The sequence below is a fragment of the Salmo salar genome, chromosome ssa20 (assembly GCF_905237065.1).
Source record: "Salmo salar chromosome ssa20, Ssal_v3.1, whole genome shotgun sequence".
Classification (NCBI taxonomy): domain Eukaryota; kingdom Metazoa; phylum Chordata; class Actinopteri; order Salmoniformes; family Salmonidae; genus Salmo; species Salmo salar.
In genome coordinates, this window is record NC_059461.1 from 63555793 (window position 1) to 63577486 (window position 21694).

A 21694-nucleotide genomic window follows, 5' to 3' on the forward strand; every position below is an offset into this window, starting at 1 on the left:
AGATTATCATCCACCTTAAGCCTATCAAACTAGAAATCCAAGATTCCACCAATGGGTAAGCCATGTGGTCCCAAATGCAAGAGGCAATGTACTCAGAATATTTCAGAGGGTAGGCGAAAGGAAATATGGGAAAAGTATTGGGGAGATGAAGTATAAGGAGAAGAGGACATGGATTTCCACATGGTGGCACAGCAATCTAAGAAAAATATCACTGTTGGTGCTGACAGTTGACGCAGCAGGTCGTTTCTGTACCATCTTCCAAACCAGAGCGGTTTTGCACAACAGGTGTGCAAAGTGTTTTTTCTGACATTGGGCTACCACCCCAAAAATGACAGGCTGATTGTCACGATGATGGGCAAGTCAATCACCACCAAACTGATTCCACCAAAGGATCAGAGGGGAAAGAACCTACATCTCTATGTAAATGCAACTGGTATCTTAGTTACACTGTCAGTAATTACACTGCTCTTGTATTAATAGCATAAATGAGAAGTAAACTAACAAATAAAAATGGCAGATACTGCTCTTTGCTTTGGTATTACCCTGCAGTTTATAACGTATCATGCCAAGGAAGACGGCAGTAACTGCTGTTTAAGGGTCAGAGGTCAGGGTCAACGTTAATAAAAAATGTACTCATAGTAAGGCAACAGATCATTACATCTCCAATAATCACCCTAGAATTCATTTGGCTGGGCAATTAAACTTTGAAGCCATTTTTCTCAGTTCCACTCTGAGCAGTTACTGCCTTTTTGCTTGGGAGGGCAGCATAGACGTCTCACTGATCTGGAACAATACACAAGAAGATGGAACCAGAGACTCTACGGCGTGCCAGAGGTGGAGAATGAGGATGTGCGAGGAGAGGCTATCTGCATCTGCCAAGAAGTTATGCCTGCAGGGAAGAATAAAGTTGGTGATACCATCGACGTTGTGCATCGCCTCGGCAAGAAGCAACAGCAAAACGATTCAAGACCAAGGAGTATCATCATCCTCTTCACTGCCAGATTCTACAGGGATGCTGTCTGGAAAGCTGCTAGGAAGAACGCCTTCCTTCAGAGCCATGGTATGCGTTTCGCCGAGCATCTCAGCCCAGAGGACATAGAAAGGAACAAGTTGTGGCCAACGATCAAGAAAGCACGAAATGAGGGAAAGGCTGCTTACTTCGTCGGAGGACGAGGCTTCATCAACGGTTCAGAAATCCGTATTCCTCCCTAAAATCTCACCAGAAGGAACAGATTGATGGTTTTGACCATGGTATTCTCATTTTCCTTGTATTGTTTAACTTTACCTAACAAGCATCAGGTGACTGTTTTTCAGAATACTCAGGTACTTCAATTTATTAGTTTGTTCTTGTATTACCAGAAGGCCTATTATTATTATTTTTTTTACAAACCTACAAAGAAGACAAAGTTATTTATTTTTTATGTATACTAAGATACTGCTTTTTAAAGGGCATACAGGTCTGCTCTGACTTTACACAATTATTGTTCTATTTAGTTATTAATACTTATTTCCAAGTGAAAAAGGGCTTAGGAACATGTATATGTAAAAAAATAAAAATAAATATTCAATTGTTTTATGATCAGTTTTCATATGCACTTAAAATAGTAGGTACCCTTTTATTTAAATTATTATTTGGTATTTTATTTCTCAGAATAGTTCCTGATTACACTAAAGAGGGTTGTTAGTCTCTCTTACTACAAATAACCCTTGGTTTGGTCTTGAACGTAATTTTCAGTTGAGTTGAATTTCAATAGCCGGATAACAGCTAGCTCAAGAGTTTATGGAATAAGCTATTTTCACTTTAAGTTGGCTTAAATAGTGCAGATCTCGGTTCCTTATCACTTACGTTCACTGCTCCTACGTTTTTGACTCATCCTACTACAGTTTATACTTTATATAGTCTTTGTTGTTTTGTCTTTTGTCTATAGTTTCTTAATGCTAGGGGGTTATGAAACAATGTGACGCAAAAGGCCTTATTTTTATTTGTTAAACAATTTTGAACAGAATTTTGCTTTTTTCAAGAGTCTCACTCAATTTCGGCTGATGCCAACTTCTGGAGGTCACAGTGGGGCAACGATATTTGGCTTTCCCATGGATCTGAACGCTCCTCTGGTGTCACTACAATGAAAAATACCTTTGGTGGTAATATTCTACACTTGGAATGTGACCCCTTATTTGTCTTGTGATCAGTTACAATGACATTACGCTCATTACTGTAAACTTCTACGGGTACAACACCATACATGAGAATGATGAGTTGCTTGAATCTATAGAGAAACATATACTTCATTGGTTATCTACATTTCCAAATTCGTTATTATTGATAGGTGACACGACCGTGTGGAGAGACGGACCAAGGCGCAGCGTGATTGGAGTTCCACATCTTTATTTTTAGTGAAACTTAAAACAAACCAAGAAACAAACAACGACCGTGCAGTACTGAGGTGCAACATGCACTAACTCAAAAACAATATCCCACAAAGCAGGTGAGAACAGGGAACTCTTAAGTATGATCCCCAATTAGAGACAACAATAATCAGCTGCCTCTAATTGGGAACCATACTCAATCCCAAAACATAGAAAGAAAATGACTAGAACACCCCCCTAGTCACGCTCTGACCTAAACATCATGGAGAACCAAAGGCTCTCCATAGTCAGGGCGTAACAATAGGAGGGGACTTTAACATTACTATAGACAATTCAACTGATAGATGGCCCCCAGGTAGGCCAACCAATCAGAATTTGGGTTTAATAGTTTTTTATGGAAAGGTTTGGTCTTACTGCTATATGGAGAGAGAGAGGTTTCCTGCCGACAGATCGTTCACTTGGAGTAACAAAACAGGTTCCAGACAATCCAGAATAGATTTTTGTCTTCTATCCAAATTTATTGATAGTGAGTTTGTTACTACAAATATTTGTACTACTCCCCTCACAGACCATAGGGCCATTTACATTGATATCAAAATATTTACCCCTGATACTAACCTTGGTAGAGCATCCTACTGGAAGCTAAATAGCTAATTTCACTCACACAGGAAGCGGCGCAGGTCCTAATCCAGGCACTTGTCATCTCCCGTCTGGATTACTGCAACTCGCTGTTGGCTGGGCTCCCTGCCTGTGCCATTAAACCCCTACAACTCATCCAGAACGCCGCAGCCCGTCTGGTGTTCAACCTTCCCAAGTTCTCTCACGTCACCCCGCTCCTCCGCTCTCTCCACTGGCTTCCAGTTGAAGCTCGCATCCGCTACAAGACCATGGTGATTGCTACGGAGCTGTGAAGGGAACGGCACCTCCATACCTTCAGGCTCTGATCAGGCCCTACACCCAAACAAGGGCACTGCGTTCATCCACCTCTGGCCTGCTGGCCCCCCTACCTCTGAGGAAGCACAGTTCCCGCTCAGCCCAGTCAAAACTGTTCGCTGCTCTGGCACCCCAATGGTGGAACAAGCTCCCTCAAGACGCCAGGACAGTGGAGTCAATCACCACCTTCCGGAGACACCTGAAACCCCACCTCTTTAAGGAATACCTAGGATAGGATAAAGTAATCCTTCTAACCCCCCCCCTTAAAAGATTTAGATGCACAATTGTAAAGTGGTTGTTCCACTGGATATCATAAGGTGAATGCACCAATTTGTAAGTCGTGGATAAGAGCATCTGCTAAATGACTTAAATGTAAATGTAATTTATTAAATAATGATATAGTTAAGTTTGAGGTTAAAGATCTGCTTTCACACTTTTGGGAAAGGGCTTGTGAAGAAAAATCTTATTGCAAGAACTGGGAGCTCTTTAAATTTGAGGTGTCCAAATACCTTAGAAAATATGGTAGTAATCTTGCTAAGACCAGAAGAGTTGAGGAGGAAAAGGTGATCATTAAGATAACTTCCCTTTCTCAGAGGTCCCCAGCCGGCCTCTCGGGAGAGGAGAAGATGGAACTGATTGAGTTTTCAAAATAAACTGGATAATATATATAGATTAAAAGCAGAAGGAGCCTTTATTAGATCTAGGAAAAAATGGATTGAGGAGGGAGAACAGAATTCATCCTATTTCTTTAGACTTGAGAAATTTCACTCTACAAATAACACTATCCATAAGTTAAACATTGATGGTGTTATTACAGATGACCAAAAATGAATCGCTAAATACTGTAGCAATTTTTACAGAAAATTGTATAGCTCTATGTACTGTCAGGAATCCACAGATATGTTTTTTGACTCACTGAATAATGTTCACTCTATCAGTGATATAGAATCTAAACAGTGTGATGATGTCACGTCCTGACCAGTAAAGGGGTTATTTGTTATTGTAGTTTGGTCAGGGGGTGTTTGTTTTACGTGGTTCGGGGTTTGTTGGGCTATGTACTTATGTAAGAGGGGTGTTTGTTTTATGTGTTCCGGGGTTTTTTGGTCTATGTTCTATGTTAGTGTATTTCTATGTTCAGTCTAGTCTGTTTAGTTCATTGGATTGACCTTCAATTGGAGGCAGCTGTTCCTCGTTGCCTCTGATTTGAAGGTCCTATGTATAGGGGTGTTTTTGTAATGGGATTTGTGGGTAGATGTTTCCTGTTTTGTGTCTGTGCACCTGACAGAACTGTTTAGTGTTGTTCGTTTTGTATACGTGATTTGTTTGTTTTTCCTTCTTTTGATTTAATAAAGAAGATGAGTATACACGTTCCCGCTGCACCTTGGTCCAATCCTTACGACGCCCGTTACAGATGAACCCATCAAAGTTGAAGAGATTATACAGTCTATAAAACATCTAAAGAACAATAAATCACCAGGTGTTGATGGAATTACATCAGAATTTTACAAATTATTTTCTGAATAAGTAGCTCCCTTCCTATTTGAAGTTTTTTTTTTTAGAGAGTATTAAAAACAATGTTCTCCCTCCTACAATGAGTCAGGAGTTAATGACACTGATACCTAAGCCTAAAAAAGAAGTGCTGTTCATCGATAACTGGTGTCCAATTTGTCTTCTTAATAATGACTATAAGATATTAGCCTTTCTACTTGCAAAAAGAATTAAAGAAGTCCTGGATGCAATCATTGATGAAACACAGTCTGGCTTTATGAGGAACAGACATATTTCTAACAATGTCAGACTAGTATTAGACATACTTGACTACTCAGACCTAATAACCGAGGATAGCTTCATTTTATTTTTCGATTTTTATTAAGCATTTGACACAGTAGAGCATCAGTTCCTCTTCCACTCCCTTGAGAGACTTGGCTTTGGGGATTTTTTTCTGTAAGGCTATAATGACTCTATACACGTGGTAACAGCTCTATCAAATTGAAATATGGCACCTCACCTAGATTTGAGTTAAAGAGAGGACAACCTTGCCTAATTCCTATCTCGCCGTACCTGTTTTTATTAATCACCCAACTTCTTACAAATTCTTTAAATAATAGTCCTGTACAAGGTATTTCCATAGCTGGTAAAGAAATTATTATAAGCAAACTGGCTGATGATACTACACTTTCTGAAAGATGCTAACTAAATTCCCATATCGATCAATGTGATACAATCCTTTTCCAAAGCGTCTGGTCTATATCTTAACATTAATAAATGTGAACTCATGGCTGTCAAAGATTGTGTGACACCTTCATATTATGGTATTCCAGTAAAAGAAGAACTTACATATTTAGGCATAACCATTACAAAGGATCAGATGTCTAGAGGCTTACTAAATTTGAACCCTCTTATTAAAAAACCCCAGAAGAAGCTAAATCAATTGCTACAAAGGGACTTATCTTTAAAAGGAAGAGTCCTAATAACCAAGGCTGAAGGTATCTCTAGACTAACATATGGCGCTTTATCTTTATATCTTGACAGTAAAATAAGCAAGGAGATAGACCAGATGCTTTTCAACTTTCTGTGGAGAAAACGTACCCATTACATTAGGAAAACTGTTGTAATGAATACTTATGAGAATAATGGGCTGAATTTTCTGGACTTTACTACCTTAAATAATACTTTTAAAATCAATTGGATAAAACAATTCCTAAGAAGACCCACTTCTATGTGGAATTTTATTCCTCATCATGTCTTCTCTACTTTTGCTGGCCTTAACTTCATGTTGGTTTGCAATTATAATATTGACAAAGTTCCAGTGAAACTTTCTGCTTTTCATCAGCAGGTTTTCTTGTCATGGTCCTTAATTTATAAGCATAATTTTTCTCCACACAGATATTATATATGGAATAAATTGTATAAAAATACTTCTTTGTTTTTAGAATATTGGTTCCGAAATAATATCCTATTTTATTTTTTATTTTTTTATTTCACCTTTATTTAACCAGGTAGGCAAGTTGAGAACAAGTTCTCATTTACAATTGCGACCTGGCCAAGATAAAGCAAAGCAGTTCGACAACATACAAAAACACAGAGTTACACATGGAGTAAAACAACATACAATCAATGATGCAGTAGAAAAAAATAAGACTATATACAATGTGAGCAAATGATGTGAGATAAGGGAGGTAAAGGCAAAAAAAATGCCATGGTGGCAAATTAAATAAAGTATAGCAAGAAAAACACTGGAATATTGGTGAGCCAACTTGTAAATGCAGAGGGTCTTTTACTCAGTTATAAGGAATTCTTATCACTTTACAAGGTCCCTCTAACACCTAAAGATTTTGCAATTGTTTTAGATGCCATTCCCTCAGGTGTTACTTTATTATTCAGGAACGTGTCAAGACCTGACCCTCAGAGCCTACCTTCCGCTGAACCTGTTGACTCATCAGTAGGAAAGATTTGTTTCTCTTTTGGTCCATTCAACAACAGAGCGATACGAACCTTGTTTCAGCAGGATGTATCTATACCTTATGTCATGCCTTATTGGAATGGATTTAATGATAATATCTGTTGGAAAAAAGTTTGGATGTTGCCACACACATACCTACTTGTTAACAAAATTAAGGAAATTTCCTTTAAAATTATTCATAAATATTATCCTGCCAACCACTATATAAAGAAGTTTAAGGAAAACATCAACTCAAATTGCTCCTTTTGTAATGACCACCCAGTAACGGTGTTGCATCTTTTTTGGCATTGTATTCAAGTAAGAAAACTGTGGCAAGACATCAGTAGATTTATAATTGAACACATTTATGAAGATTTTACACTATTGTGGTGAGATGTACTGCTTGGATTCTTTACCTACGATAGAAATAAGCTGAAACATTTTTATGCAATTCATTTCATTATTCTTTTGGCCAAATTTCATATTCACAAATGTACATTTACAAACAAAACACCACATTTTCTTACCTTACAAAAGAAATTGAACCGTATTTTAAGACAATTAAATACTCTAAGAAAAAGCTGTTAGAATAATAAGTGTATGTCCCTTAAAGTCCTTGTGTAATGTGATATGGTACCCCCTAGCCCAATTGTCCTTTGTATATTATTTATATATACTTGTGTTCCCACATATACTTCCTGTATTGATTTGTTATTTTTTGTTATTTTTTTACTCTGTTCAAAATCAATTATGTAGTCCGTCATTGCAACCGAAATGTCTCTAGTAACACTGTCAAAGTTTGAATATGCCTCGTAGGCATCTTCTTTAATAAACACAGAATCCAGTGCTCTAATGAAAGTTCCCATACCATCATCCTCCAAGTCCTCAACGGATATTTCCAGTGCTGTATCTCTCGCTCTTCCTTCGAGCGATAATACCACCACAAGTGCTTGCTTTTTCTTGTCCAGATTAGTAACCCGTGTCCAGTTCATTTTTCCAACTTTCATACGACCTCAACGGATATTACAACGCGAGGTGGCACGTTGTCGTTATTAGCCATCCTCTGCTATCAATGTTAACACAAAAAATAGCACAATACATGGTTGCCATTGCACTCAGGCTAGGTTAATCAATAATGAGACTCCTGCGTAGGCACACTAATAACAGAGTGATAGCACCGTAATATCAGAAATATTGGCATACTTAAAACACGAACTTAACAACACACACATGGTTTTTGCTAATGGGTAGTTTTTCAACAACAAATTGCTGATAGGTAGCTTTTCAAACAGTCTGTTAAGGCTTTGTACTAAATATAGCCTGTCTAAATTCAAATAATTTTTCAAAATGTAAATGTAATGAGAGCCTGAATGTATGAAAGGGTAAAGTACTTAAGTAGTACTTTAAAGTATTTTTACTTAAGTCATTTTTGGGGGGGTATCTGTACTTTTACTTCACTACATTCCTTAAGAAAATATTTCACTTTTTACTCCATTTTCCTTGACACACAAAAGTACTCGTTACATTTTGAATGCTTAGCAGGACAGGAAAATAGTCTAATTCACGCACTTATCAACCGAACATCCCTGGTCATCCCTACTGCCTCTGATCTGGCGGACTAAACACACATGCTTCGTTTGTAAATGATAGTGATGGGTCGTTCGCGAACGGGTCGGCTCTAAGAGCCGGCTCTTGTAGGTGAATGTTGGGAGCTGGCTCGCATATCAGAAGAGCCGAATCTATTTATAGAAATATATAAAAAATTAAGATATGAATAATCAAAAGATTTAAATGAATAGAATTAAGTAATTCAAAGAACGAAAAAATAATATAGGCCTAAATGCTCAAGCGCACACATTCGTTCTGACTGTCTGCTCCGACTAACAGCCTCACCTGTTGTTCCTGTCAATCAGACACGCAGTGTCAACCAATGAACCAAAGATGTGTGAGGGAGGGCCAAGCGAACTCACTCAGTCACATACTTAGCAGTCGAGGACAGAGAGGAAGGACAGCTGTGAAAACAACAGCTGGAAAATGAGTCGGAATCATATGCGAACTGTGCACCCAACTGTGAAGCTAGCTGTAGCGGAGCTTCGAGAAACTAGCGGGCCTGCTAGTGATAGTGGTGGAGCCAGCACCTCCACACGTGGAGATGTATCCACTTAGTCAAGTAGGCCTACTCCGCGATCCACAGCAACGCAGTCTTCTATGGACCAGTTTATGCCAAAGTCTATGTCCGTAGCAAAACAAGGCCAAATTGATATTGCATTGGCTAAAATTATTGCCACCGATTTCCAGCCATTTCGATCGTGGAGGACAGAGGTTTTAGAAATTATAGCAGTAGTCTAAATCCAATGTACACAATTCCAAGCAGGAAAACTCGTTCAAAATCACTTATTCCACAATTGTACGAGAGCACACAGGCTTCAGTGCGGGAAAGAGTCCAAAAAGCTACTGCAGTTTGCCTGACCACTGCCTGCTGGACGTCAAGGGTAACCACTTCTTACATGTCGTTTACTTGCACTTCATTGAATATTTTTTGTCTTCTGGACTGCTTTGAGTTCAGCGACAGACACACCTCAGAGAACTTGGCAGAGGAACTGTTGAGAGTGGCCAGAGAATGGCAGTAGATGGAAAAGTGGTGTGTTTTGTTAGCGACAATGCAGCTAACATAACCAAAGCCATGAAAATGTTAAAATGGACCCATCATCCATGTCTTGCCCACACAATCAACCTGATTGTAAGAGATGCTCTGAAGGTGATGAAGCCTACTGTGGACAAAGTGAAAGCAACTGCGGAATACTTCCACAGGAGCACAGTAAGTGCTGAAAAACGAAAGTCTACACAACGCCAGATGGGGATGACTGAGCTGAGGCCTAAACAAGACTGCACTACAAGGTGGAATTCAACATTTTATATGTTGAAGTGGTTTCTTGAGTCAATGGATGCCATCATCTCTACCCTGGCCATTGTCAATGCACCGGTTTGTTACATTTATATGCACTTTGTTTACATACATTAAAAAAGGTATACTTTAAATGCACATGTGTAATAGCATCCTTCTTTTTTACATTTTCAATTTGTGGGATGCTGCAGTTTTGCAAATTGTTATTTATTTTTCTTTGATATGGTGCAATATTCTATTATACTGTTCAGATTGTGTTCGTTTTGAATGGTTAGATTTATATGCACTTTGTTTATATACATAAAAAATATATACTTTAAATGCAAATGTTTAATAGCATTCTTTTCCATAACAAACCAATGCATTTTTAAATACATTGTGGTTAAGGTAGAGTATGATTTCATTTAATTAGAGTTGTTTTAACACCAATCATAGTCATAGTATCTCAAACTGTTTGACTTGAAAAAATACAAAACATATATTTTTTTAAAGAGCCATTTGGGAGCCAAAAGAGCCAGCTCTTTTTGGTGAGCTGAGCCGAGCCGAACGAGCCGGCTCACTGAAAGAGCCAGAATGCCCATCACTAGTAAATGATGTCTGAATGTTGGAGTGTGCCCTTGGCTTTCTGTAAATGAAAAAAAAAATACAAATGGTGCCATCCGGTTTGCTTAATTTAAGGAATTTGAAATGATTTATACTTTTACTTTTGATATTTAACTATATTTTAAACCAAATACTTAGACTTTTACTCAAGTAGAATTTTACTGGGTGACTTTTACTTGAGTCATTTTCTATTAAGGTATCTTTACTTTTACTCAAGTATGACAGTTGGGTACTTTTTCCACCACTGGTAACTTCTAAAACCACAAACATGAAATCCAAGAATATATAGACTGCACTATTGAAAAGTAAACATATGTTCTGTATTATGAGATTTTTATCATGTTTTACTATATGATAATGACGACTTTATAGATCTGTGCTTTTAACAATGCATTTTGTCTTTCTAAATACCCATGAATTTCAGTGATTATTTAACTACCATGTGGGATAGCTTTAATAAAGTAGTCAGTAAGTGAAGTGGGTCTATATCCAGTGGTATAGAGACACTGACGGGCTCTGCTGCTCTCCCCTCTCCACAGGCACACTGACAGTGGAGCAAATCTACCAGGACAGGGACAAGTTTGCCCAGCTGGTGAGGGAGGTGGCAGCTCCCGACGTGGGCAGGATGGGCATCGAGATCCTCAGCTTCACTATCAAGGTGAGTCTGTTGAGGGTGCCATGAAGTGTGGAGGTAAAGGCAGTTAAACACACCTTTATTTTTTTTTTGGAATGTTGTTTTTTTGCCTTTGCTGTGTTTATCGTGTGACTTTAAAAAATATATTATTTTGCATTCCATGTGTATTGGTGCTTGTTTTCCTATGGAATTTAATGGATGATGTTGATTGGGAGGCGACTCCAATTAACTAGTCTTCACCGTTGTTGATTATGATTGATTGTGGACTGGTAGTAAGTAGGTCTAATAGCTGTGAATTAGACTAGACTGTCACAGTCCCCATCAATGAGATACACTTTTAATTATCAGCTCTTCACTGCAAGGGCTACAATCAATTAGATGTTATCACATGTTGTTGGACATTTTATTGACGTTTTTGTTCCCTCAAGTGTCTCAGGTTGTGTGTTGTAATCTGAGCTTGTGTGTGCGTGCGTGCGTGCGTGCGTGCGTGCGTGCGTGCGTGCGTGCGTGCGTGTTGTAGGATGTCTATGATAAACTGGACTACTTGAGCTCCCTGGGGAAAACTCAGACAGCAGCAGTTCAGAGGGATGCAGACATCGGTGTGGCAGAGGCAGAAAGAGATGCTGGGATAAGAGTAAGATTCAATAAACTTGATTAATTCCAGAGGGCAGTTATTTCTGGGGCTCTGTTTGTCTGTATTAATATACATACTTTTCATTTGAGAAGTTTGTAAGTTCATTTTATTAATTTCCCCTTTTCCTCTCATGTATATTATTCTCTCTCACTCTCTTGCCAGGAAGCTGAGTGCAAGAAGGAGATGATGGATGTCAAGTTCCTGGCCGACACCAAGATGGCCGACTCCAAACGAGAACTTGAACTGCAGAAGGCTGCTTTCAACCAAGAAGTCAACACCAAGGTCTGCATGAACTCCATGCTCCACCCTTGAATGCCAGTTAAATAAGTACAGTGTGGTAGAAATTCCAGTCTACTAAATGATTCTATGATGTTGGTCCATCCGAGTCTAAATTATCATTAGGCGTTAGTAATTTAGTAAATGCGACATCTTACGTGATCAGAGAGCCTGGAATGAACATTGAATATAGCCCTAAGCAGCCAAATGCTCCCTCCAGCCAACCTTAACATTAAAACTCCTCTATCAACATAGACGGCCAAGTCATGATCCTGTCTCTCTGTCTGTGTGCTTCAACATGGACGTCATGGTCATGTCTCTCTGTCCCTGTGTCTCCAGAAAGCGGAAGCTCAGCTGGCCTATGAGCTGCAGGCAGCTAAAGAACAGCAGAAGATCAGGCTGGAGGAGATAGAGATTGAGGTGGTTCAGAGGAAGAAGCAGATCACCATTGAGGAGAAGGAGATTGTCCGCACAGAGAAGGAGCTCATCGCCATAGTGAAGAGGCCTGCCGAGGCAGAGGCATACAAGATGCAGCAGCTGGCTGAGGGACAGAAGTAGGAATACCTTTTATATTATAACAGAACATATCCACAGTCTATTTCCCATTATACGCTTACCTAGCTGTAACATACAAACTATGTCCTTCACTAGTGATTCCATTCAACTTTTGTGCATTGTCTTCTATCGCAAAAAAAACATTTTCTCATCAGTCTGGAACGCTTCAACACATATAGATTGGTAGCACTTCATTTAACAGTGCAAAAATGTCCCGGTATTTACTAAGTGATCAGGTTAAATGGTAGTTACACAATAATAGCATATGAATTACATACAAATTGTTTGTTTCGGAACTCATTCTTGTTTCCAATTTGTTCTGATACGAGTGTGTTGTCTTTCAGGATGAAGAAGGTTCTGACGGCCCAGGCGGAGGCAGAGAAGATCCGGAGGATAGGCGAGGCAGAGGCCTGCTCCATAGAGGCTATAGGGAAGGCTGAGGCTGAGAAGATGAGGCTGAAGGCTGAGGCCTACCAGAAGTATGGAGAGGCAGCCAAGACTGCTCTGGTCCTGGAGGCCCTTCCCAAGGTAATACACTATGGAATTAAGTCACATAAGTCATATTGTGTTTAATGTTTTTAAATGCAGTGTATCTACACGTGTGTTTGAATTGTTTAGATTTAATCAGATTAAATCACGACTGCCTTGACGAGACCTTCATACAGATGTATTCATATTGAGGTAGTAATGTGTAGATTTACTGTAGACACCAGTGTTGTACTACTCAAGACCAGTCTCAAGACCATATATTGAGTATCTCTGTCTTGTCTTGGTGTCAGATCGGTCTTGACTCGGTCTCGGACAGTTAGTGTCTGTTTGCATCATAGACATGGATGGGCCTGGGTGGACAGAGGCCCACCCACTGGGGAGCCAGGCCCTGACAGGCCCACCCAATAAGCTTGATGTGGTTTAAGCATTGTTGCGTACTGTCTTTTTTTTCTATTTAAAAAAAAGGTGTGATTTTGAGAGTGAAATTCTGAAAAATCTATAGAAAAACTCATTAAAAAAAACTGGATTTTTCACATAGCGTGCCTTTCCTTCACTTGGTGGGCCATTTGGGAACTTTCTTTGCAAAATTAGAGTATACCCACTTCTCCAGGCATCACTACACCATTGCATAGGGCCGATGGAAAGACAGCAGTCACACACAGCATGATGTTAAAGGATAAGCAGTCCATAAACTCAGACATAAGCCAGCAGGTCCCAATCATAAGAATACAAAAACAATACCATTAAGTATTTCCCAATCGAAATGTGTAACTATTACTTCCCATTGCATAATACATTTCACATTTAGCACACAAAGTAACCAGTGACCTAAAGTTTAAAGTGGAACTGTGTGTTTTAACTACTTTGCAGATATAAAACAGACAATCATGATATTAGTCCAAAATATAAAATTCTCAGTTTTATGCTACAAAACCAACTACATACGAGGTTTTAAAAATGCTATATTTGACTCAACTTCCCATGACGTACATTAAGGCATTGTTGGCAGAATAGATGGATGCAGTTCAATGCATGGTTAATATAATTCACCAATACATGTCTTGTTACTACAAAAACTATTGTTATCTGGATGTAAATCACAGCTGGCCTGGTACATTGTTTGCTGCCTCCATTCGGACAAATGTAACTAAGGCTAGGAATGTCAATACAATCAAACTAGCAAGGGCAATGATCAAAAGTCAGTCAATGTGGCTAATAGGCTAGCATATCTATTTATGTAGAAAGTTAAAAGCACAGAGCCTAATGTTAGCTAGCTGGCGGCTAGGAGGATGTTATGCCATTGGAGGAGTGGGAGTGACTTGACTTTTTCCCCTCATAATTTTTCAGTGGCTATACACAGCTAGAGATGCAGGTGTCATTTGGTTAGCTAGCAAAAACTTGAATGACTGTTATCCAGTTAGCATATCTCTTGATTTGGCAAATTCACTCTGGTTGTTTACTCCGATTTCAGAGCACTCTGTTCTGAGTGTGCCAGAGCACAGAACAACTGATATGACAGGTGCCAGTAAAAGTAGGCAAAAAAGGTAATAGTTAGTCAAGAACGCTCAATAGGACTGTAAAGTTCCCAGATGTAAGAGGACTCCTGTGGTGTTTACATATTTGCAGAAATCCATTCAGGTGTATTTTGTGGCTTTTGGTGAATGCGTTCTAATGATCTAAAGTCACGCTGTTGCTACTGCCTGTAAACACAGTCCAGTTCAAAGTGAATGAAGGCAGGCCCTTGTGATGGCTTGTTTATATGAAGGCCTACAGTAGCTCTGGTTGGCTATAGCGCACTGGTCTGTGTAGACTCCGGTTCTGGACAAGACAGATGTTTTTATTCAGTTTTATCTACTGCAGTGTCTATTAATTGTCCAAACGCAAGGCCTCTATAATACTATAGAATTTTCACAACTGCCTTAGTATACGTTACTCCCAAACATTCTAAGAATTCATGAAAATGTGAAAATGATCATATCTAAGTGGTCGCTTGTCATAAAAATAAAAAAAGTTTCATTCTTTCTGGGGGTGTATATGAACAAATGTTCATAAGATTTCATGTTGCTAAAATGCTTTCAGTTCCACTTTAAATGCAACGCGGTTTCACACACGTTATTTTCAAAGGGATGGCTGCAATAAAAAACACAGTTCGACTCACCAGATGATGATGATGATTTGAAACGTAACTTCTTCTTGAAAGTTATTATTGAAATGGGAGAAGCTAACAAATTAGCAACATCCTTTTTGATAACACCTGCTGCAGCCGCTGCAAACTAGCCGACTTTTGAAATGGCGCCGGAGGGGATGGCTGCTGTTTTACGTGCTCCTAACCAACTGTGCTATTTTTTATTTTTTTTTCACATTGTTTGTAACTTTTTTTTAAAACTTATTTTCTACATAATGTTGCTGCTACCGTCTCTTATGACCGAAAATAACTTCTGGAAATCAGAACAGTGATTACTCACCTCGAACTGGACAAAGATTTGAATGAGTCCGACGCAAAGATATACTGATTTCTCGGGAACGGCCCCAAATCCCCGTCATTTGCGTGAAGAAAAGACGGAGAAAAAGGGGGTGGAGATCGGGCTGCCTTCTGAGAATTCATAGGCGAGTGAGTAAACCTCCATTGCCATCCGTTTTATTGGCCAACGTGCAATCATTGGAAAACAAAATGGATGATCTACGATCAAGATTATCCTACCAACAGGACATTAAAACTGTAATATCTTATGTTTCACCGAGTTGTGGCTGAACGACGACATGGATAAAGCTGGCGGGATTTTCCATGTATCGGCAGGACAGAGAAGCTACGCCTGGTAAGACTAGGGTCGGGGGTGTGTGTCTATTTGTCAAAAACAACTGGTGTGCGATAACAACTGGTGTCTAATATTAAAGAAGTCTCAAGGTATTGCTCGCCTGAGGTAGAATACCTTATGATAAGCTGTAGACCACACTATCTACCAAGAGAGTTCTCATCTGTATTATTCGTTGCCGTCTATTTACCACCACAAACCGATGCTGGCACTAAGACCGCACTCAACGAGCTGTATAAGGCCATAAGCAAACAAGAAAATGCTTATCCAGAAACGGCGCTCCAAGTGGCTGGTAACCTTAATGCAGGCAAACTTAAATCTGTTTTACGTCATTTCTACCAGCATGTGCAATGTCTAATATGCAACCAGAGGGAAAAAGAACTCTACACCACCTTTACTCCACACACTCATACAAAGCTCTCCCTCAATTTGGTGAATTTGACCATAATTCTATCCTCCTGATTCCAGCTTACAAGCCAAAACTAAAGCAGGGAGTACCAGTGACTCGCTTTAAACAGGTCAACATTCACAAAGCCAGACGGATTACCAGGACATGTACTCAAAGCAGGGCCAAGCTTCCTGCCATCCAGGACCTATATACTAGGCGGTATCAGAGGAAAGACCCAAAAATTGTTGTCAAAGTCTCGAGTCACCCAAGTCATAGACTGTTCTCTCTGCTACCGCACGGCAAGCAGTACCAGAGCACCAAGTCAAAGACCAAAAGGCTCCTTAACAGCTTCTACCCCCAAGCCATAGACTGCTGAACAATTAATCAAATGGCCACCCAGACTGCTTCTTCCCTAAATAGTTATTGCATAGTTTGGAGCTGTGCTTTGGATCATTGTCCTGTTGTAGGAGGAAATTGGCTCCATTTAAGCGCTGTCCACAGGGTATGGCATGGCGTTGCAAAATGGAGTGATAGCCTTCCTTCTTCAAGATCCCTTTTACCCTGTGCAAATCTCCCACTTTACCACCACCAAAGCACCCCCAGAACATCACATTGTCTCCATCATGCTTGACAGATGGCGTCAAGTGCTCCTCCAAAATCTTTTCTGCGTCTCATGAATGTTCTTCTTTGTGATCTGAACACCTCAAACATAGATTAATCTGTCCATAACACGTTTTGGTTACTGGCCCAACGCTCTAACCACCAGGCTACTAGGCTTTAATGGACAAAAAAATTGCTTTCTTTTCAGAAACTGACATTTCTAAGTGACCCCAAACTTTTGAACTGTAGTGTACATGTACAAATTACCTTGACTAACCTTTACCCCCGCACATTGACTCGGTACCGGTACCCCCTGTATATAACCTTGTTATTGTAACTTTGTTTATTATTTTTTACTTTCGTTTATTTGGTAAATATTTTCTTAACTCTTTCTTGAACTGCACTGTTGGTTAAGGGCTTGTAAGTAAGCGTTTCACAGTAAGGTCTACACCAGTTGTATTCTGCGCATGTGACAAATAGCTTTTGTTCAAATCAAACTTCATCTAGCTAGACCGTGGAAAAACGTCTGCTCACTATTGAGTAGTGACCAGTTGGCCTGCAAGAAAGCAGAAGTTTCCATGTTTTTGTAAAAACAGTCCTACCCATTAAGTCAAAATGTGATTGGTTGATTCTACTGTCACTCCAAAATTTTGCCCTAATACAGTTGAATCCCAGACACCTTTATTTAGCTTATGATGGCCTATCCAATGGCTTATTTTTAGCTAGCTAGATTTAGCTCCCTAGAGATCAGCAAAGTTAAATCCTGATTGGATCTTTTTTCCCTTCAGTGTTAACCCTTTCTAACAAAAACTGAAGAGATTAAATCCGAACATCATTGAAGATAGTAATATAATTATCATTATTGTATTATAATCATTATTTTATAAATCCTTAGCCCTTCTCTGAAGGCGTAGAAGGTCCATTGTTCCCCACTATGTTTGGGTTAGTAATAATTTGTAGAGTCGCTATATTTTCCCTCAGCAGCATTTTTTCACTATTCTGAATGTCTCAAGAATCCATATGTTCTGAAATATGAACACAGAAATACTGGACATTCAACTCTTATTATGGTGGTGATTTGACAAAATTAAAATCATGGTTTTGAATTTGACATTTTTCTGGTCTCAATCTTGACTCGCTCTCGGACCCCTTGTCCCCCTCCCGGTCTCGGTCTTGACTCTGACTCGATTTGCTCCGGTCTTGGTCTTGAATCAGTCTCGCTTTAGGTGGTCTTGAACACAACATTGGTAGACACACTCATTAGCATGCCCCCAGATAAACCTAGTCACATTTGATACTAATAAAGCAGTAATAAACAGTTAATCTCGTCACTGTAATAATGACAAGCCAGTGTTTGACTTTTGTTTCTTTCTTTTTGACTGGACAAAGTACAGTAGTATCAGTCATAACCCACCAGTAGTTATCTACAGTATCTTTGTCAGCCAGTGTTAGAGGTGGTAGTACAAGTGGCAGATTACACCATTTTAAAGTGACTCACAAGTCAGTTGATTTGTTCAACCGGAGGTTTACACCAGTTGATGTAATATGACATCATATACCTTAAACGTGTCTTGTGATGTGAGCACAATAAAAAAACATCTCAATGTGCCCGTGTCTTCCTAGATTGCAGCCAAGGTGGCAGCACCGCTGGCCAGGACCAATGAGATAGTCATCCTGAGCGGGGAGGGCAACCGTGTGACTGGGGAAGTGAATCGCCTCTTGGCTGAACTTCCAGTGTCCGTCAACGCCCTCACTGGAATTGACCTATCAAAGGTAATTAGGGGTGTGGTCTATGGTGAAAATTGTAGGTGAAACATATATTAGTGTGTCTATAGAAATAGAATTACACTCATTATTGCTGCCAGATGGTCCACCTATCATGGAACGTTGACTTGAATAGTGGTAATGTCTGTTATAGTAATTCTAATTCTATGAATTAGCTAATATGTTGCATAGGATCCTATTGGTGCTGTTGGATTTTCCAGCCTACATGCAATTTTTCAGAAATATTGAAATCAAACCTTAGAATACGATATCTCTTTCTAGCCTAAATTGAATTGTTTTTGTTTTCTATTCAACAGATCCCACTACTGCAGAAGATGACTTATGCTCAGGCCTGAAAACAATCTCTCCCTTCTACTCCGATATCTGTTTTATGCACTCCCATAGACTGCCTTCAATACACTTGAAATGATTATATATATGTTTATATATATATGTATATGTATGTATATATATATGTATATGTGTGTATATATATATATATGTGTATATATATATATGTATATGTGTATATATATATGTGTATATGTATATATGTATATATATATGTATATGTGTATATGTATATATATGTATATGTGTATATATATATGTATATATGTATATGTATATATGTATGTATATATGTATATATGTATATATATATATGTATATATGTATATGTATATATGTATATATATATATATATATGTTTTTTTTATATGAAGTGGATTTTTTTTAACCTCTTGTGCCTTAATTTCTACAGGACCAGAATATCTGCATGTACTGCTGCTCCTCTATGTATCTTTGAGTTCACTACTTTTTCAATCATGGAAGCCTTTTACAATAAGTAGATCACATGGGATACATTGTTATCATTTAGCATGAACTGAGCCTTTTTTTCTTTAACTCATATACCTCTCTAGTCTCTACCTTACCATGTAATTTCAGTGAACAGTTAGCTGTTAAGAAGAGCAACCTCAGTGATTTTCTTCCAAAGGTTTACTCACCTTGCCAATTATACACTTCATGATTACTGAGTCATTATCCATTCTTGCTATCACGTGATTATTGTATAGGTTATTGAAGTTACTGTACTCTAATGTATATAATTTTTTATTTAACTGATTTAATGTGTATCCTTTATGATGCGTTATGGGTTTTCGCAATCAGGTGACAAGTTGTATGAAGTGCTACATGAAACAAGGTGCTCACTGCTTACTATCCTCAAATGTATTTATGCTTCTACTTAGTCAAAACTCTGAGTAACTGGGAATTCTTCCCACTCAACAAGCAATCATGTGTTTTCATTTAGTATGTTGTAAACAATAGGTTTAGTACATTATTCCTAACACACTTTCATTTATAGCAACAATAATGGCCTTTTTTACTAATCACAGAAACCTGATTGCCAGACCTTTATTCCTTTGGCTACAATGCATCTTTCTGAATTGTCTCAAAGTAAGTTGAAGTACTGAATTGACTTTGAAGTTTGAGGGAGAGATTATGAACTTTGTGGGATGCTATGATCCAGGGTAATTTATTGAGAAAACTCTTTGTCCTGGAGAAGGTTCAGTATGTGAAATATTGAAGGGTTTTTGAGCCCAAGAAGAAGTAAAATGGCGTTACTCATAGCCAAATACTAGTCATTGCACCATATCATTTTTTATTATACACGAGTTTAAAAAAAAAAACATGAGCTGGGATATGTTTAAGAAGTGATTTTGTTCATTCTGTTGATTTCTTAATTTCATGTTTCATTTGATTAGTGTGACTTGACTATAACATTGACAGGCACTTATTTTTTTTTGGGGGGGGGTGCAGTTTAATATAGTAATATAAGTCAATGTTAAGCCATGTAAGACAGCCCTTTAGGTTCTGTGCACAATGTAATCTTTGCTAAAGATAACTCTGTATATCATACACTTGTGTCAGAGAAAGATATTACTCCTGTTCAGACAATGCTATTCAATGTATTTAGTAATTTATCTTGCTTTTAATGAAATATAATTGTGAAAATGGGTATATGTGCTGTTACACTATTGTCATTCCACATTACCTCCATGTTTATGATCTGTTTGTTGAGCTCATTCCAAGACGGATAATCACAATCTGATTTATATTGGCTTTTTTTGTGGAGGTAGACTAACTTTCTGCTTGTTTAGTATCACTATTTACGTTGTCATCTTAAACAAGGTGGAGAGTAGCCCTTTGTACAAGGATAGGGAAATGGCAGATCTTGTTCATATTTAATATATGTGGATGCCATCATCACTGATTTGGTGACTTGCACTATTTAACATAAGATCATGGGAAATGGTAAACCAAGATGGGAAAAGACCAGCTATCATGTAAATAGACAGATTATAATTTGCTCAGTGCTCACTTTTTTGTAAAGAATATCAGTGCTCAAACAATGTTCAATTGGAAAAATGTTGTCCTTTCCCCCTCCCAGACATATCGTAACATTCTTTGTAATAAGTCAAAGGAAAGTTACTACTATGAAGGACTGTTAAACTGTTATGTTTTTTTTTTTTTTCTGCCCTCATTGATTTGACTCATTGCAGCCAATGTAATTTTTGTAATACTGTGAAAATGTGTCAGTTGTGTAGCAGCTGTAATTTTGATTTTTGAGTTACATTGTGGTTTCACATCCAAATGCATTGTTCTGGCTCAGCATACAATTTGTAGACAAACCACTAAAGATATTGTATGTTTGATCCAGAGGTCATTTGGAAATGTGCTTTTGTCATTTTTGTGTGAAAATCATCACTTTACTGTTGTGTCAAATGTAGAGATAATCATTCGCAGTGCATGTACTTATGCCACCAGTTTTGTGGTAATGTAGATGTTTTTTCTCAACAGGACACATGTGATCCTACATATCTGTAAATGTTATTCATCTGTAACATTATATAAAATTACCATATTTGTCTTCATCTGTCATTCTAATAAAATTACAACAAATAGTTGTGCTGTTTTCTAATGGCAATGTAATAATTCAATAGACAAAAGGGTGGGTGTAAAGCAAAGGTATGGATATATGGTCTGGGGTGAACAGTACGATCAAAGCTAGCTGACACATTCATGGCATGTAAAACCAGTTAGTAAAGTATTGCATTCTAGCAAGACTAACTTGAGCCAAGGCCTGTCATTCATTCAATCAATCCTTATCATAAATCGTTTTTAAAACCTCTTGCAGGAAGAATCTCAGAACTTCCATCTCTTGTCAGATCACCAAGGAATATTAGTCAGGCATTCAGTATGCACACCTAAAATATGCGGAATAAAGGT

General features: G+C 38.4%; 1 protein-coding gene across 1 annotated transcript in view; it reads left to right on the forward strand.

The window, feature by feature from the left end:
* Nucleotides 1-20074, forward strand: part of flot2b (flotillin 2b) — a 41575-nt gene extending 21501 nt beyond the window's left edge. Inside the window, exons 5-11 of the mRNA XM_014163120.2 lie at nucleotides 10790-10908; nucleotides 11405-11518; nucleotides 11681-11800; nucleotides 12134-12348; nucleotides 12694-12877; nucleotides 18263-18412; nucleotides 18721-20074. Of these exons, the coding sequence (XP_014018595.1) occupies nucleotides 10790-10908; nucleotides 11405-11518; nucleotides 11681-11800; nucleotides 12134-12348; nucleotides 12694-12877; nucleotides 18263-18412; nucleotides 18721-18759 (941 nt within the window). The 3' untranslated portion in view covers nucleotides 18760-20074. The remainder of the gene's footprint in view (nucleotides 1-10789; nucleotides 10909-11404; nucleotides 11519-11680; nucleotides 11801-12133; nucleotides 12349-12693; nucleotides 12878-18262; nucleotides 18413-18720) is intronic.
* Nucleotides 20075-21694: the final 1620 nt, after the last annotated feature.